The 15214-nt window shown below is 45.2% G+C and overlaps 1 protein-coding gene across 1 annotated transcript; it reads right to left on the reverse strand.

Moving 5' to 3' along the window:
- Positions 1-1439: 1439 nt before the first annotated feature.
- GUCA1B (guanylate cyclase activator 1B) lies at positions 1440-15080 on the reverse strand. The gene is made up of 5 exons (XM_036218043.1): positions 14331-15080; positions 9972-10309; positions 3922-4089; positions 2299-2419; positions 1440-1641 (listed from the first exon to the last, which is right to left on the reverse strand). Exons 2-5 carry the CDS (start codon positions 10176-10178, stop codon positions 1514-1516), a joined length of 624 nt encoding a protein of 207 aa, XP_036073936.1. The 5' UTR covers positions 10179-10309; positions 14331-15080; the 3' UTR covers positions 1440-1513.
- Between the last annotated feature and the right edge of the window lie 134 nt (positions 15081-15214).

The following is a 15214-nucleotide window of genomic DNA, read 5'->3' on the forward strand; positions in this document are numbered from 1 at the left end:
CAGCCCGGAAAAACAGGGAGTTGACATTTCTGTTGCTTCTCTTGGTGGCTGCCTCTTGGGAAATCCTGAAGGTCAGAGTTGGGAGCATATCGGCATAGAATAAGGACATTTTCCCAACCTCATTCACAGACCACCTTTATGATTTGGGGCATATCTGTGTCCCACCTGGATTATGGCTTTTTTAATCAACAATTTTTTTTACCTAAACTTTATTTCTAAAGAAACTTTTATATAAATATCATACCGATGAAATCATAGGTCCAACAGTTTAATTTTATTTTTTATACATCACGATAGAAGCATATCCATTCAAGGTAAAGCAAGTGTTTTTCCAGGTCCCACTTTAAATGGCTTCACAGGCGTAAAACTGGTCCAGGGCCCTGGTTTTTAATTTGTGTTTTCAGAGGAGCCTCTGGCTCGAGGGATGGGAGGGGTATGAGTCACTCAGCTCCCCTTCAACCAGAGCGGCTCCCTTTTAATCTAGTTTCTATTTTGGGGTTACACACAAGAGTTTGTATAACAAAAATAATTCTACATCTAAAAAAATAATAATCTGAACACTGCTAGAGTAGTGCAGCTTGCTCACTGTGCAGATGAGGTAACCACGGTCAGAGCAGAGAAGTGGCCATTTTGGGTCACACAGAAGTTGGAGGCAGAGCCTGACCTAGAACCCAGGTTGTCGAGCTTCTAATTACCCCTGGAGACAGAGGGAAGGCTTCTCGATCCAATCCATCAGAGATGCATTTTGGCTATGGCTGGAAAGTGTGGAAGGTCCCTGATGGAGGGTTGGAGACGTGGGTGTGGAGGGTGAGGAGTAGGGGGAGGAAGAAGAGGGTGGGGGTGGCAGCAGGGGCTGGGGGAGCAGCACCAGGGTAGAGCTGAAACAGCCCCTTAAGGACGGCTGACCCCTCCGAGGGCAGGAGACCATGGCCTGACTTGCTGCAGGTTTCCCTTGCTGATGTTGCTGGCGCGGCCGACTTGGAGAGGAGGAGGCAAGCACCCTCTCATGAACACCCCTCAGGATGCTGGGGTTATAATTATTATGCACCCCACAGCCAACTCCTACTTTTTCTTCAGACTCACTGCCTTCCAGCCTCTGCCTTCTACCAGTCCGCTTCACACGATGTGAGCATTCTCATTGCTAACTTGGTATATAGGACCCCGCCTCTCAGTTTGCCCTTCCTTCCAGCTAAGAACCATGTAAGAATTTTTGGGACCCGACAACCATCCAACCAAGGCATAGTTTACTCAGGAGCCGCTGGAGGGGGTGAGCAAGCCATTCCCTTCACCACCCAGTAAACCCTCCCAGTAGGATCGGCCCTGTGGGCAGCTTCAGACCGACAGCCCCTCCCCCTTCCCACGCAGCCCTATCCCCTTCACAGGGCTGTCAGGATTAGAGTGGGTGTAAGCAGGCTGAGCCAGGAGTCCTCCCACTGCTCCAGAAACCTGGTAAGCCTGGAGTCTTGGTGGGGGCCTGTGGACTCTGGCAGGGCTCCCAGGGCCCCAGACCCCTCTAGAACATGGCACTTTTCCGCCTCTGCTGAGAGATCCAGCCACCGGGATTCACATCCATCTGCAGCATCTTCATCACCCACTTGTCACGACGGGCACCTTCAATGAACTCACTCAGAGACAGCTGGCCTGAGCAAGGGCAGGAGAAGGGAAGAAATGGAGTTGGGGGCAAGAGTGACAAGAGAGGCCATCTCTTCTTGGGTGCACTTACAGCTCTTATACGAACAAGCCTGCAGTCTTGGGACCTAAGCTTGGGGCCTGTCAATTCTCTGATCCTCCACAAATCTCCTTGAACCTTCAAAGATTTCTTTAAGGGACTTTCTTTGCAAATCAATTGGAATTTTGCTTGTGACCATGGTACTCTCAAAATGTTCTGAGGGCTCTTCTGGGCGGGTTGGCGCTGCAAGGGAGGAGAGTCCCAGTAGCTCCAATGGGCGTCCCCTATGCCCGGCTCTTGACTACGTTACCCCATTCCTCTCAGTGTCATTATCCCCCCCTTCCAGATGAGGAAATGGAGACCAGGCTGAGAGGTTTACATGTCTGCCTGACTCCAAAGCTCCTGCTCTTTCTCTCTGCTTACCTGGCCTCCATCAGCAACTCCAGTAGGAATTTTAACCACTCTTAAAATGTCGTGTGCTAGTGACACCCTTTGTCGTTTCATGTCCTCTACACACCCAGCTCATGGATGAGGACACCAGTTGTTAGGAGGTGGAGGGCTTTGCCCAGGGTCACACGGCCAGGAAGTAGGGGTGCAGTGGAGTGGGCCACCGCCTCTGCCCCAGTTACCGTCTCCGTTCTCATCCACCAGAAGGAAGATCCTGTCCACGACCTCCTCGGGCGTGAGCAGCTGGCCTTGCTGCTCATCCTCCATCTCCACCCTGCAGGCTTTCTTCAGCTTGTAAATCGCCTGTCAGACAAAACCCAGAGGCATTGATGGAACCCTGCAAACTCTGCCCCGTCCCCCAAGACCTAGGTCCCTCAGCACCGCGTCCCCAGTGCTGTCCCCCAGGCTGTGCATCTGAGGACCAAAAGACCCAGATCCAAATCAAAACTGATGTGTCCTTAGGCTGTTCTCTCAGGGTCCCATTGACCTAGTTCCAAATCAGGAGTACCTGGCCTCACATACCACCCCATCCCGACGCCTTGATGTTTTTACTATGAGCACCAAAGCTGAAACCGAAAACCTCTAGTGAGGGATGTGTATGACACTGTGATGGTCTAAAGAGCACTTTACAGAGGAGAATAGAGATGCAGAGAGGAAAAGAGAATTCAGTATATCTATGGACGTGTGTATCTATGTGTGTGAAACAGGACGATGGGAGATACGAGTGTTTGGACTGGAGGGGAAAGAAGAGGTTTCTCCTTTGCCCTGTTTCCTCTTCCAGGGAGGCAACACTCGTGAAGTGAGATGGAGAAGAGACAGATACACATGAGGAGGATTATCCTCAGTTCCTAGACTGGGTGCTTTCTGAGGGCAGAGGCACAGCTGGCCGATCCCCAAGGCCTCACTGCCCAGCACTACACCTGGCACAGAGCAGCCCCTCCCCGCCCCACCCCACTCCACTGTGTCAGAGAACCTCAGGTTACAGCAAGCTGCAGGACCTTCTGGTGAATGAACTTGGGCAAACACAGAACCTCCGCGAGGCGATTTCTTTATCTATAAAATGGGCTAAGAACTCCCGCCCTGTAAATGCTGTACAGATGGACAGCCCAGAACAGGGGGCACACCTGCACTCTGGGGATGTGAAGCAGTGGGCAGGAGGGAGTCTCTCCATCTGTACAGGCTTAGCACAGTTCACGTATCAGAGTCTGTGCTCTGGTGGGCATTTTTCCCCCGTCGATTATTATTGCTAGTAGTCTACCATCTAGCAATTTTTGGTTTTGTTGACTTTTTTTCTCTTGTGGATTTTTTTTTTTCTATTTCATTAATCTCTGCTCTTTCTTATTTCCTTTCTTCTACTATCTTTGGGTTTGATTTACCTTTCTTTTCTCTAATCTCTTAAGATGACTTCTTAGATCATTGACGTTCAGCCTCTTATTTTCTAATACACATTTTTAAAGGCTATACACGTTTCTGCAAGCCCAGCTTTGGCTGCATTCCACAAGTTTTGCTATGTTTGCATTATTTTTCAGTTCACAATGCTTTGGATGTGTGTGTGTGTGTGTGTGTGTGTGAGTGATATTGTTTCTTTGACTCATGAAGTATTTAGAAGTATATTGCATAGTTTCAAACACATGGGAGTTTTTAATTTATCTTTTATAATTGATTTCTAGCTTAATTCCACTGTGGTCAGAAAGCAGTGGCTCTTCCCAAACCCCAGCCCCAGGGCCCCCCTCGTCGTCAGCCGGCCCTCAGAGCCCAGCAGTGCTCCTGCGCCCAGGTGCCAGGCCCCACGGGCAGACACTAACCTCCACAATGTCGAGCAGCTCCAGGCGGTCGATACAGCCATTGCGGTCCTTGTCATAGATCTTGAAGGTCCACTTCAGCTTGTGTTCCAGGGTGCCCCTCAGCACCAGGTTCAGGGCTGCTACATACTCTAGGAAGTCGATGGTGTTATCCTGCATTGGGAGTGGGAGCTGTGAGACCCCCTCCTGCCCGCTGCTTCACATCCCCAGAGTGCAGGTGTGTGCCCTAGTCTGGGCCGTCCATCTGTACAGACTCGGGGCTTTGCCTCTTGCTTGCAGTCCGTGTGGCCTCTGCATCTTTGCTCATGTTGTTCTCCGCCCCAGGATCATTTCCCAGTCTCCATGATCATCCAATCCTACCCATCCTTCAAGGCTCAGCTCAAAGGTCCCCACCTCTACGAAGCCTTCCTTCTTGGCCCACTTCAGCCACAGGGATCTCTCGCTCCCTCTTCTAACATTCACAGCACCTACTACCTATTCTGCACAGTTTGAAACTTACTCTGTCATTGTTGCCTGTTTTGTAGGTATGTCTCGTTCTCTAGCTAGATTATATGCTCCTGGAGCAAAGAGGGGCTTACGTTGGTTTTGTTTCTCTTCCACACCTAGCACAGTGCCACTCATCCCCAGAGTCATGGTCTCATAAATATTTATGAATCAATGAATAAATGACCAACTTAATGTGAATTTGAGACCAAGGTAGTTTTGAAAGGAGATTAGAAAGCAGTGTTTACATTGAAAGTTTTCTTTGCACTTTCATTCACTCTGAGCCCAAGAGAAGGTGAACAAGACAATGGCTTCAGCTCTTGCTCACCTCTAGGTCCCAGGCAGACATTAAACTGAAGGACAGGCCTGCACGCCACCCACACTCAGGAAGGTAGAGGTGTGGGGACAGAGCTCAACTCAGGTGCTAAGTGGCCAGAGGAAGGAGGAGGGGCCTAGTTCGCTTTTGAGGTGACTCTGACCAGAAAACTAAACTTTCCTTGAATAGAAATGTGTCAGCAACTGTTATTCTAAAAGCAGTAAACGAGAAGTAGGGCAAGAACAAGCTTTGGTTCCAGAAGAGTTTGAGGTGAGAGGCTGGTGGTGCTGGCTGCAGGAGGTTGACACCTCATGACCTCGCATATTTCAGGTTGGGGATCTCAGCTCTCTAAGTCAAAAGCCTGAGTCAGCAGCTCCCCCAGGAGTATCCGTCATTCTGGTGACATTATAATCAGAAATGACATTGCTGGTCCAGAGCACCTCTGTCCCACTGGGTCAGGCTACTTGGAGCCCCAGCTCCAGATATGGGTGCCTGGGTGAGCAAGGTGTGAGCCAACAGGAGAACACGGCAGGACATGAGGGAAATAGCAAAAAAGCCTAAGGAAAAACCAAGGAGAAAATAAAACGAGCCTACTTCAACTCCTGAAGTGTTTTATTCAGCATCTTTTATATGATTCCTTCTGGTCCTCCATACCCTCCACCATGTATTTACCTAATTGAAGTCAGACTGTAGTTGTAGTTTCATTTCCTGGATTTTTATTTTAAAAAGTTTCAAATCTTCAAAATGATTTAAAATCATACTTTTTTTTTTTTGAGGAGTTCTGGGCTTGCTGAATATGGTTTTAATATTTCGTGTTACACAGTAAACATCTTTGTACATATATTTTTTTTCTTACAGCTCTAGTAATTTCATTAGGGTAGATTTTGGCAATGGCTGTTTGTTCCTACCCCTGCCCCCACTAGACTTTAATGTAGTTTTTGTAGGTATGTAATTTTATGAAATTTTATCACGTGCATAGATATAAGTAACTATCAACATGAACTCTTTTGTGTTACTCTTAATAGTCACATCCTTCTCCCAACTGTCTCACTTGGCAACTACTGATTTCTTCTCCATTCTTTGAATAGTTTCATCTTGGGAATGGTATAGGAACAGAATTGTACAGTGCATAAACTTTTAAAATTGGCTTTTTTCACTCAGCATGATGCCCTGGAGATTCATCTAAATTGCTATATGTATAAATAGAGCCTTCCTTTTTCATTGCTGAGTAGTATTCCATTGCATGAATGATCCCCAGTCTGTTTTCTGTTCACTCATTACAGGTTATTTGGCTTGTTTCCAGTTTTTTCCCCACCAGATTTATTGAGATATAATAGCAAAACAGCCCTTTAAAGAACATTGTGTAAATTTAAGGTGTACAATGCCAATTGGTTGTTCTTTAAAAGGCTATTTTCATTAATAATTATGATATAGTAAGCTTACTAAAAATTGATCTTATGTTTCTTTTTAAATAAGAGTTGAGTAGGAAAAATTACGCGAAATGGCTGGAAGAGAAACCACCTATTTTACATACCTCATCTCCTTTGGGTCTGTTTTCCCCCATTTAATGGGTGAGGAACCAGAGACTCGGAGGTCAAATAAGTTGCCTAAGGCAGAGACTTTCAAGCTACAATTCTTCAGTTCACTAAGTGGGGAGAACGTTCTTATTCCACTCAAACACTGTCCAAAAAATGAGCCCGGTGTCTAGCAGCAAGGGGAGAAAAGCAAAACCAAAACTACTGGCCAATCTCGACTCTCTAGATCTCCGGATTCTCCTGCAATCGTTGTCTGGAACCTTCTCACAATATTTTCTCTCAAAACAATACATTTTCCCATAATAACCCCAAAGGAGTTCAGAACAAGTCATCCAAAGATGTGTTCTGTGGTAGGTGGATCATTTTGTACTAAAGGCAACTTTAGGCTAGGACTCAAGAGAAACTTCTGCTCCTCCCTTAACTACATAGAAGAATTTGAATTAGGGGCCTTGCCCATAATAAGAGATTATCAGAAATAACCTCTTTAGACCTACCTATAGGGTAGGGCAACCAATTCTGTTTAATACACTTCTGCTTTTTGAAGCCCCCAAGTCACCTTACCTCATTCCCAGCTCAGATTGTCTTATATACCCATGTTTCCTTTCTGTCTCTGAACCTCTCATGGCTGTAGGGTCTCTGACTCTCTCCCGTATGCGGGGTTCCTATACATATATATGTATTAAATTTGTTTATTTTTTCTTGCTCATCAGGATCATGACCATTCAATTATTAGAACAGCCAAAAGAACCTTGAGAGTAGAGAGTTTCTTCCACCCCACAACCCTTTCCTGTTCTAGAGGCTTGTTCTAGAGTAAACCCTTCCTGACAAGTGATCTCACCTGTGAGGTTATCGCAAACCCCAGGGACATTACCAGGAAGCTTCCAGCCCAAACTAATCCCATCAGCTGTGTATCCACCCTCGTCAGCCTTAATTACCCACTGAGGACCACTGAGTAGGCTCTGCCTACTCAGGAGTAGGAGTGGAATCGACAAGCGTGTGATCTGCTCTGTGGAGTCATCTGCCCTGTTTCTCCTTGAATTGGCTGTATCTGTGCGCCAGCCCTGACCCCAACAACACATGTTACATAAGGATCCCAAGTGACGTTTGAGCTTCCCTTTTCTTCCATTCCAGTGCATCACAGGGCAACAGCGCAGAGAGAAGAGTGTGACAAGAGACAGTGGCAGCAGAGATGAGATTCTCCTCCCTCCTCGCCCCCACCACACCCGTTTTCTGTCACCCCAGATTTTGACATGTGAGCTAGCTCTATGAGCTCTTTTGATTTTGTTTGCCCTAGAAATCTCAGATCAATGGCCCAGAAATGAGACTTCCTGACCTAAAGATTGTGCTGAGGTGGGAAGGGAAGTTGGATGTAGGTTTGGAGACAGAGACTAAGTGGGAAGAGAAAAGAAGGAAGGCTCAGTGTCTGGCAGATGAACTGAGTACACCTTCTAAGAAAGTTCTTCCTTCCAGTAAAATGTCAGCTAACAAATAGAGAAAGGGAAGTGGAGTTAGACAATTATCAATAGATGCTAAACTCAGTAGATGAAAATTCGATAAGTAACAGAATATTTACTTTGTCTAGAAGTATCCCCCTATAAAATGTTTACTAAACACAAGGAAAAATATTAACTTTACAGTAAAGAAACCAGGCCAACACCACATAAGCAAATGATGAAATTAACCACCCCAGTAATGTGACAGACCAACTCCATGTGCCCCCTGACATGATGCACTGAGAAGGAAAAACGTCACTTCTGAGGCATTTTCGCCGGAAGTGTAAAACCTGAATCTAATCACAAGGCAACACTGGACAAACCAAAAAAATTGGCCTGCAATCTTCAAAAATGTCAGGGCCAAATAAGAAAAGCTGAGAATAAAGATTCCTAATTAAAGATAAGGAGACAAGTAACACAATGCATCATTGGATCGCTTCCAACCCTCCTCCCCGCCCCTGACCCCCCCCCCAAAAAAAAAGATACAGATAAAAAAGCACTAAAGATCATTACCGGGACAAATACCAAACCTGAATATGGATTGTCAATTATGTACTAGAATTCTAGGAATGTTAAATTGCCTGATTTTGATAATTATATTAGGTTATTTAAAAGAATGTCCTTATTCTTAGGAGAAACATACTGAAATACTTAGGGGTAACTTTCTTTTAAAAAATTATATGTGTGTGTGGAGGAGAGAGAATGATAAAGCAAATATGCAAAAAATGTAAATATTGGATAAATTGTACATGGGAGTTACTTGCATTATTATTCTTGCAAGTTTGAGTGCAAGTTTGAAATCCTATCAAAATAAAAGTTATAAAGAAAGGAAAAAAGCAACTGACGAATATATATGCTAATTTGTAAGAAGTGATGAGGTTTAAGGGGTATAGCTATATTATGTCCAGGGGCTTAAGAATCCTTTTTGGATCTTAAATTGTTATATTGGACTTTTAGATAAGGATGGGGAAAATTGATATATTTATAATAGTAAGTTTTGTCATTCATGACCTTTTTTTAAAATCATTTTTCTCTTTAGAAAAGTAACTGCCTTCTAGGCAAGGGTACTTGCCTGGAAGTGAGGACTCCTGAACGTATGATCTTGGACCAATTAATTCACATCCTCTTAACCTAGTTTCCTCATTTGATTTGAAGTAATAAACTCTGCCTGCTCCCTCACAGGGCTGCTGCTGACTAAGAGATTGAGGAAAGGAGGAGCTTTGGGAAGTCTGCTCACTATGTGTCCTGAGAGGGAGTTTATAGGATTCATTTCCAAGGAGGTTTCTGTTGTGCAAAAGACGCTGACCCCATTCCCTGACAGGTGCCGAGATGCACATTGACTGTTCAGCACTCCCCATGATTCAGCCTAGGAAGTGAAGTTCCCCACTCACAGAGAAGTGGGGTATTATTGATTTCTTAAGATTAATTACCTAGGTCCAACACACACCCCTCAATTTTGAGGGCTAAAATAAGTATTTGAAGTAACTCTGGTGGTTTAAAGGATTGCAGAGGTGTTAGACTGGATGACCTATAATAATGAAGGAGTTTTAATTTTTTAATTCAACTTCCAGATGTGCATTTATAAAATATATTACCCTCTTAGCTGCTGGTGTCACGGGAAGGCTTAAAGAAACCCTATGGTTGAATGATATCATGGGATCTCCCATGACTCGAAGAGTAATAATCCATCCATGTCCCAGTCCATGAAGGAGGCTTCTCCAGCATTCTTGGTAGGGAAGACCTGACCAGCCTCAATTCAAAGGGCCTGTTGATGGGGAGCTCATGGTGTATGCTAAGAAAACTTGTCCCACTTGGGATAGCTCCTTTGCTCCTTATCATTAGACTGGCAGAGGCTGTGTGTGTGTGTGTGTGTGTGTGTGAAAAAACAGGTCCTGGGGCTGTAGGACCCTGGCCAAAAATACACAGAGAGGACTAGGGTATGTGCCTTTCTGCCAAGCCTACCTTCCGCTCTCAGGAAGAAGAGACACGGAGAGTCAGATGAAAGCAGAGAGACAGGGGAGAGGGAAGAGAAGATGGGAAGGGACAAAATGATGGGGAGAGAGAGGTGTTTTAGAGAAAAGATGAGGCAGAAGTGGTGAGAGGAATGGAGAGAAAAGAAGAGCAGGAAGACTGTGGAACCAGGAGTCCCCACCGAGGATGCTCCCTTAAGGATGAGAACCATGCCAGGTGGACTGGCTGCCAATCCTCTCCTTCAGAGTGCCTTACCCCATTCTTGTCGAAGGCTCGGAACATGCCTTCTACATACTGGGTGGCCTCCTCGTTGCCTGTGACCTTGAAGAAGCGCTTAAACTCGTGCATGAAGAGTGTGCCGCTGGGACACTCCACCACGAACTTCTTGTACCACTCCTGGAGTTCCGCCACATTCATCTCGCCGGCCGCCTCCGCCTCCTCCCAGCTGAACTGCTGCCCCATCCTGGCCCCCAGGAATGTCAGGGAGCAAGGGTCTGTGCTTCCTCTGGGCTTCTGCTGATTGATTCCTTAAGTTGCGGTCCTTTTCCTCCCTTTCCTTTGCTCAGCCAGCCTCTTCACCATCTCCTGGACAACTGAACGTGACAGTTTAGGGAGCAGGCGACAAAGAGGGCGGAACCAGGCCAGCTAAGCACCCTAATATCATTAGAAGATTCCCCTGGGAGGTCTGACCTCCAGCCTGTTAAGCTCCCCCCCGCCCAACCCCTCCTGTTTGTCTTGTCAACCATTCAACTAAGCCACCTGGCAGAAGAGAGAGAAGGGGAAGAAACTGAGGTCGAAAGAGGGAGGGTGAAGACAAGATGGAAAGACAGCCGAGACCCTCCCATCTCATACACACTCCCTGTTCCTTTAGTTGGGCACCACACTGCTCCAGAGAGAACCATCTTGGAGGCACAGGAGACCGAAGTCCATAGAGGAAGCTGGGCCAACTTCTAGCCCGTAAAATAGAATCTGCTGGGGATCTGGGGCTCACTCCTGCACGTCGTTTAGTGAGAAGTAGCAGAATCTATGATGTGAAGGGCTCTAGGTGAGCAGCTCTGTCCACAAACTAACTTAGTCCCCAGCACAATTTCGTTAGCTCCATTACAGACCACACCCTTGAGTCTTGGAAGTGTCTCATTTTCTAATTTAAAATACAAACACCCTTCACCCAGGATCTAGAGGCTTTTCCTACTTTCTCTCCAAAGTATGAGTATGTGGGAAGGATCTGGGAGCACAGCTTAAAATATCTCTAAAGTCCCCCTTTTATTAAAGGTTCATACAAATTTGTTTTTTGTATCAATCACATATTTATGCTTGCTTTAATGTAATAGAAAAATGACCCCTCCAAGAAATCAGAAAACTTGGAGCACTGATTTTTCTAGATTTTAGGAGCAGTGGTTCCAATGAGTCTCTTAGTCTCAGGGGCAACACTGCCTGTCTCCCATTGGATGTTCATCCTGAATTGTCTTGTACATCTCCAGGCCTGATGCCCTCTCTTATGGCCTCTGACGCCACACATCCTCAATCTCTCAAAGTTGCCATTCCTGAATTAGGAACCCCCACTCCCTCTGTTATCCTTTCAAGTGCTGATGGATTTTTTTCCCATATCCCACATCCCTCAGGGTCTGGAGAATAGGTCTAGTCTCTTCCCTGCTCTTAATTGTTTCTTTCACCTTTTCTCTTTTCTTTCTCAAAAATACCAGTCCCTTCAAAACTATGTCTGATGCCACCCTCCATGTATTCATCTTTGTTGCCATTATTCACTGATGACTTCACCACGTGTCTCAAAGCATCAGCTCAGAGTCATCCACGTCTAGGTGGGAAGTGGATTCATCCCACACTCTGGCCTCAAATTCCCTTGCTCTCCAGAGAGCTTTTCTTCCATTCCACCTTGGCCTGCCATTCACCTGTGGTCCCTGGGCCAGCAGCTGGAACATCTGGGAGCTTGTTAAAAATGCAAATTCTCAGGCCCCACCTCTCCTATTGAATCAGGAACTTTGGAGTTGGGCCCAGCAACTAGTGTTTTAACAAGTCCTCCAGGTCCTCTCAATGCGTACAGAGTTTGAGAGCCATACCCTCGTCCTTGCTGTCAGGCATTTCTGTACTCCCTCTGACACATTCAAACATCATTGTCAGTTATTCGAACACCTGCACTCCAATAACTCACCAGCCTTATTGTGACGTGCAACTTGTTGATCTCATATTTAAAAAATATCTATTACCTCACTCATATCCTCGCTTTCCTCTTTATCCTCCTCATCTTGCCAGCTCTCTTGCCATTTCCTTGCCGTGACCTTGACCTTTGTACCCTTCTCTCCCTCTAACTACTCATTTGGCAACACCTGACTCCTGGCTAAAGCTAATTATGCATTAACACCTCACTGCACCTAGGAAGCTGATCACAGCTGGAGAAAATCATAAAATTACTCTGGTTGCACTCAAGTCAGTAACGCCAGAGGATTGTGTTACATACTCTTCCCTGCTCCCCGAGATGACTATTCCACAACGTTTCCTGCCCTCAAACCCTCCTACGTTCAGCTGACCTTGTCTCATGTTTGACCTCACAGACAAATAGATAACATGAGACAACCACCTCACCTTCCCACCACAGACACACTTTTCTGCATCTGTACTCATGTACTGTGGGCCCTTCCTGGTTCCGTGGAAGCGATGTCCCTTTCCCTCTTCTCCATCTGTCAGCTTCCCTACTTGTTTTCCAGAGCTCGTCGTTCTGCCTATTCAAGTGTAGGGTGCATTTCCTTCCTACAACTGTTCCCTTTCTCTTCTGCATCCTCAGTTTATCCTTCTCGAATGGATCGTTCCCATCTGAAGACGTGCTTTAATATCGCCTTTATTAAAACCAACTAAAACAACAAAAATCCTGCCTTCCACATTCAGTGTCCCATTACGACTTTCATGGGCCTATGTGCTTTTACCTTCATAGGTCATAATAAAAATATGAAATAAATAACTATATAAAATTTAAGCATTTAAAATATTTTATCTCTCATTGATATAAAGATTAATATAATTCAGTCCAGTCCAGACTGGATTAAACTCATTCTTCTGAATTTAAAAGAAATTAAAACACTTAAACTATTGTGGGCTCTGGGCACTCTGAATCCCTGGATCCATTGGCCCTGCCCACATTCCCCTCAACCCACAGTCCTATTTTTGGCTTCTCTTTCAACAGAACCCCCTGTGGCAGATTTATTTTCCAAAAATGGCACAGATCTGATCTCATGTTTCTCCCATCAAGGAAGGAGTCTATTGCTCCTTCTCGTCAACCTTGATGGGACTTTGTGGCTACCTCACTGAAGAGAATGGGGAGAAGTGACATCATATAATTTCCAAGGCAAGGTTATCAAAGGTGATAGGGTTTCTGCCCAACTCTCTCTCAGGACTTGCCCTTGAACCCAGCTACCATGTTATGAGGAAGCCCAGAGCACATGTAGGGGTTCTGGCTGATGGCCAGTCTCAACCACCAGAAGTGTTGGTGAATGAGTGGCTCCAGCCTTAGCCTTCCGGCCACCCCAGCTGATACCAAATGGAGATGATGACGTCACAGAGCCCTGACCGAATTGCAGATTTGTGTGCAAAGTAAATGTCATTGTTTTTAGCCACTGAGTGTGAGGCATTTTTTTAAGGTAGCAACAGATAACTGAACATTCTCAAACTGTTTTGTGTCTTCATCTTTCTTATTCTCACCTCAACTTACTCCAGTTGGATGCTCATCCCTGTCACTGCATGAAAAAGACTTCTATAGCGGTCACCAATTACCTACTTTTATTTGAACTGGCAGCAGATTCATCATAGTTCACCAAATGAATTTTCTCCAAATACTCTGGGTTTAAAGAACCCACATTCTCCGAGTTCACAACCTCACTGATTGCTCATCTCCTTTGTTAGGACTTCCTCTTTTTTACCAAATCTCTCCATGCTTTGGGGCTTCCTGGGCTCGTCCTCAGAATTCTTCTCTTACCTACACTCTCCCTAGAGGAACTCATTCATCCCTTGACATTACAAACCACTTGTAGGCTGAGAGCTTCCAAATTTACATCTTTAGCCTGGACCTCTCTCCACAACTCAAGATTCATGAACCCAGCTATCCACCGGACATCTACACTTAGATTGCAAACTTAGCAAGGTCAGGACCAAACTACTCATTTCCTTCCCCAATCACTTTTCAACCCTTCTCCATCTCTGTTATGGCATCATCATTTATCAAGTTGCTTAGGCCAAAAACTAGGAGTCATCCTTGAATTATCTTTCTCTTAGATCTCATTTCATTCTATTAGTCAGTCAGTCCATCGGCTCCGCTTCCAAACTATATTTTGAATCTAATCACTTCTCATTACTTCCACTACTGCAACTCTCGTCCAGGCTATATCCTCTCACTTGGTCTACTGCAGCAGGTCCTAACCAGTCTTACTGACCCCTCTTGCCAACTCCGTCCTTACAGTCCATACTCAGCAGGCAGAAGTATATTCTAAAGGACAAATCAGATCCTATAACTCTCTTGCTCCAAACCTATGATTTCCCATTTACAATCAGAATAAGATCTACACTCCTTCCCACAGCCATGATGCATCACATGATCTAGCTGCTGCCTACTTGGTCTTGTTTCTCTGCCCTTGTCCGCAGACACAGCAAGCTCATTGGGTCTTAGCATTGATCGGTCCCGGTACTTGCACTGCTCTGCCTCCAGGTCTTCACATGGCCGCCTCCTTCTTGACGTTCCTCCCTCCTGAGAGAACTTCCCCAGCTTCGCTTCAAGTGGCCGCTCAAGTGATTCTGACATTATCCTATTTTCTTCATAGTGCTTAACTGCAGCTGAAACTTATTCTTTTTTCATGTCTTCCCCACTGGTCTGAGATCCTTGAGCAGAGGGACTTCACCATATACACTGCAGAATTCCTAGTTCCTAGAACTGTGTTTAGAACATACAAGGAACTCAGATACTTGTTGAATAACTTGTTGAGTAAACACACAGTGCTAAATTAATGTGAGCTATTATGACTTAATTTTATAAGACAACTCCCCTTGACTCTTTTGAGAGTGTGTGAGTTAGCAGGTATTTGTTGATGTGAAAAGATAATAAGACTTTAAACTGGAAGAGGCCTCGAAGATCATCTAGCCCAGTGATTTTCAACCTTTTCCCCATCTCATCATTCCTGAAGACAACATGCACACAGCAGCTGCTGTGGCTCTGAAACAACAGCACCTCATCCAGCTTAGTGTGAAGATGGTGTCATCCGGGCCTACTCTTCATATCTATTGATATTTAAACAACATTGAGGAGTGATTAAATAATGGTACCTGTGCTCACGTTAAGAAAATATATAAATGAAATATAACTTGGGCCTCTGAATTGTTTTTCGTGTGGGTCAACTGCTGATGACCTGCCCCATAAATACCGCTGAGGTGTTGAGGTATAAATATATTATTTTAAAGAGGATTAGGACTCTATAGAGAGAAATAATAGCTTGAAGTAATAA

This window comes from Rousettus aegyptiacus, unplaced genomic scaffold, assembly GCF_014176215.1.
Source record: "Rousettus aegyptiacus isolate mRouAeg1 unplaced genomic scaffold, mRouAeg1.p scaffold_m13_p_1, whole genome shotgun sequence".
Classification (NCBI taxonomy): Eukaryota; Metazoa; Chordata; class Mammalia; order Chiroptera; family Pteropodidae; genus Rousettus; species Rousettus aegyptiacus.